At 40.3% G+C, this 3,500-nt stretch overlaps 1 protein-coding gene across 1 annotated transcript; it reads right to left on the reverse strand.

The window, feature by feature from the left end:
• Positions 1 to 509: 509 nt before the first annotated feature.
• On the reverse strand, positions 510 to 1,760 carry LOC103707423 (VQ motif-containing protein 11-like). The gene is made up of 2 exons (XM_088716625.2): positions 906 to 1,760; positions 510 to 785 (listed from the first exon to the last, which is right to left on the reverse strand). The coding sequence occupies exon 1, from the start codon at positions 1,506 to 1,508 to the stop codon at positions 933 to 935; it is 576 nt and encodes a 191-aa protein (XP_088572751.1). The 5' UTR covers positions 1,509 to 1,760; the 3' UTR covers positions 510 to 785; positions 906 to 932.
• Positions 1,761 to 3,500: the final 1,740 nt, after the last annotated feature.

Consider the following 3,500-nt stretch of genomic DNA (forward strand, 5'->3'; position numbering starts at 1 on the left):
CGGCCTGGAACTGACCCGGTTCGGGTCTCGGACCCAGGGGAGGGACCACTTCTGGACGCGGCAGGGCTCGCTAAGAACAAACCTACGGATCGAATTTAATTAATTGAGGTAGAAAAAGGATATATTCGTATCTCTATTTTTTCGGATGGAGGTTATTTATTTATCTTTTGTGAGGGGTTAGAAAAAGGAATCGGACGATGATGGACGGTCAAGTCTACTATAGAATATAGAAGATAAAACAAGGATGTGATGGGCTCTAGATTCCCGGGGACTATCACAAATTTAGCCAATCAGTGTCAAAAATTTTAAAATAAAATATAAACTAACGTTTATTATTTATTAATTAATATATTTTTATTTTATTATCGAGTGATAATTTGAACGTATCGTTCCTTGCTGCTTGAACAAGTAAATAGAGATATCATTTCAATCATATTTGATTCTTGAAAGGTGAGATGGAGGGAGGATAGAAGAGAGAAATTAGATATGGCAGTTTTTGGAGATCCAACTAGAACTAATGGAGAAGCAACTTTAGATATTATTGGGAAACAGCAGTCAAGCACATAACAGATGTGTCGCCCTTCAGCTCGACACAGTATGAGAAAGAAAAAATAATAATAATGACTGAACCCTTTGTCTTTGTATTTCGCCAAACTCCACTCACAATACGAACCTCCATCTTCACCTATTTTCTTCATCAATATGATTTTTCCACTTCTAATATAATCCAGTAACGGGAACAAGAGCTACATGAATATGAGAGGAAGCTTTGATTCGAACAGCACCTAGAATTTCAAATCCAATGATCCCAAAACCAGGATTCTAATTTAGATTTCTGAAGACATCTCCGCTTACAAAAATCCCAAAGAGGACAAAAATCTATAGCTTCGAAATTCCCAACGTACCCCTCGTGAAGCAATGATCTTCTTCTCCTACTCCTCATCGTGCTTGGTTTGGTGCTCCACTGCTGCTGGCTCGCTCGAGGAGCGTAACGGGAAGAGCGGGAGGAGCTCCGGCGGGTCCGATCCCCGGCCGCTGCCCCGCGGTGACGGGTGGAGATAAAACCCCTTCTCCGCGATCGCCCGCTCCTCCTCCGAAGCCGGCGAGAACAGCGGGTCCGACCCAAGGGGGGTTACGGGACTCGGGATTGGAGACTTCGAGGAGGCAGCGGCGGGGGAGGAGGAGGAGGAGGCATGGTGGTGATGGTGGATGAGGTGGTGGTGGACGTGGGGCGGGGGGGAACGGGGAGAGCGGAGAGAGGTGAGGCCGAGCTGGATCTCGAGGTTGCGGACGCTTGGGCCCCGGCGCTCCTGGAGCTTGAAAGGCTGCCGTCGGGGAGCGACGGTGGTCGGCGAAGTCCGCGCCGCGGTGGCTACGGGGAGGTCTCCGGCGGCGGCGCCGGTGAGGCGCTGTACCAGATCGCGAAAGGTGTGGGCATCGGCCTGAACGTAGGTGATGGGCGGCTCCACCGCCGCGGTGGCGGTCCTGGTGTTAGCCGGCCTCTCCATAGTTTTCTCTCTTAGGGTCTGAAGTTTAATAGATATATATATAGGAAAAGGAGAGGTGGAATGGGAAGGAGAGGTTTACAGAGTGATCGGAGAGAACGGAAGAGAGAAGGGTTTAAGAAAGAGCGAGGTGGGACGGGGAGGCGGGTCGTCTCAGCAGCTCGGGCTTTTTTCTACCCTCCTCCCTCTCCCTCCCTCTCCGGTGGGTTTCGTGCGCAAGAACATGAAAGAGGGACGCAAAAAGTGGTTTGGTGTATGGTTTTTACGAATAAGAGTCGGGAATAAAGGGTTTTTGTGAGAGTTGGGTGATCCCATCACCGCTTGGTCATTTCACCTATCCTTAGATTTTCTTTTTTCATCTTGAAATTATTCGAGATAAACATCAAGAATTTATATGACAAAATAATTCCGAATAAAATCTAAATAAATAATGTATAAAAAAGGAATTGGAGATATGCTAGGTATTTCATAGAAATCCAAACTCACTCATATATAATACCAAAATTACCCCCGATATATTCTATTATAAAATATATTATAATAAAATATTAATATATTTATTTATATATTAATTACCAATATATTATATAAAAATATATTTATTAGCCCTATAAAGTATTAATCCTATAAATATATATGAATTATTATTATTATTATAGAATTAATATGTTTTATTTACACTTATAATATATTATTTTTAATACTAATAATTATTTTGATTAGGAAAATAATCAAATGATTTAAAATTATTATTGAACAATAATATGATTATAATATAATTAATAATATATTATAATATATATCATAAATATAATATATAATATCAATATAATATTATATCATAATATATTGATTTAATATATGGTATATTGATATACCAATTTTTTTCGTTAGATTGAGGGGCATATTTGTCCTCAACCTTTTAGCAAGATCATTGGAATTCCGACCTCAAGGATAGGCGTCTCATTATTGAATTGGATAGTGATTTGAAGGACAGGGATGATTTGGAATCACTACTACATAGGATCACCGTGGTGCAACCAAATACGATGATCTTATTATCTACACTCATATTATCTTTGATATTGGAATGATCACTCTATACCAAATGCCTCCCTAATGGCTAGTTGTTGGCCCATAAAGACCGCAACAAACACTCGGAGAGGCTAACAAGGTTTTGTTATTATGTCTTTTTTTTAATTATTTTCAATAGAATGAAAGAATTGATCAAAATATTGATTTGGGGGTGGGGGTGGGGGTGGGATAAATAATAGGTTAAGGTCGACAACTAATTTTCTATTTTTATTTTTTATTTCCATTTTGGTTAGATTTCCATCAATAAAAACTTGGGAAACCTCCCAACCTTGCCTTCTTATCACCAAAATCTTCCCCTTGCCAAATTGATCCTTTAGATCGCCATTGTTGAGTGCTCCTACTTTAGAATCACCTTCGTATGCTGCGCTCGAGTTCTTGTTGATAAAAGAGCTTATTCTTGAAAATGAGTCTTGGCATCACTGGCACCGAGACGAAGCTCAATCACAAGCATAGCTTCGAGACCTTCGACAATTCTTGATCCGGAGTAAAAGATTTGAGGAGAAGGGTTTGGTCAATGATACCAAAGCCATATGTTTATTCTCTCTTTATAGACAAAATCATTTACAGATTAAGAATACATGCCAAATATATATCCTTTGATATAGCAATTATATAGCTAGAGGACTCCTAAAAATAACAGCGCTACATCCTTTGATATAGCAATCATATAGCTAGAATTGGTGCTGTCGATCTCTATGTTAGCATCCTCATTTAAACCAGGAACTGAATGGAAGGTTCAATGGAGGGTTTCTCATTTGAACCAGAAACTGAAATGGAAAGTTCAGTGGAGGGTTATTGTCTAACACCCCTCCACAAGCGAATGGGGAGATCACAAACCATGAGCTTGTTCTTCAACAACTGAAATCGGGAGGATGTGAGGCCTTTTGTGAAAATGTCACC

The sequence above is a fragment of the Phoenix dactylifera genome, chromosome 2 (genome assembly GCF_051530095.1).
Source record: "Phoenix dactylifera cultivar Ajwa chromosome 2, Ajwa_hap1_PhDact_Kaust_v1.1, whole genome shotgun sequence".
Classification (NCBI taxonomy): domain Eukaryota; kingdom Viridiplantae; phylum Streptophyta; class Magnoliopsida; order Arecales; family Arecaceae; genus Phoenix; species Phoenix dactylifera.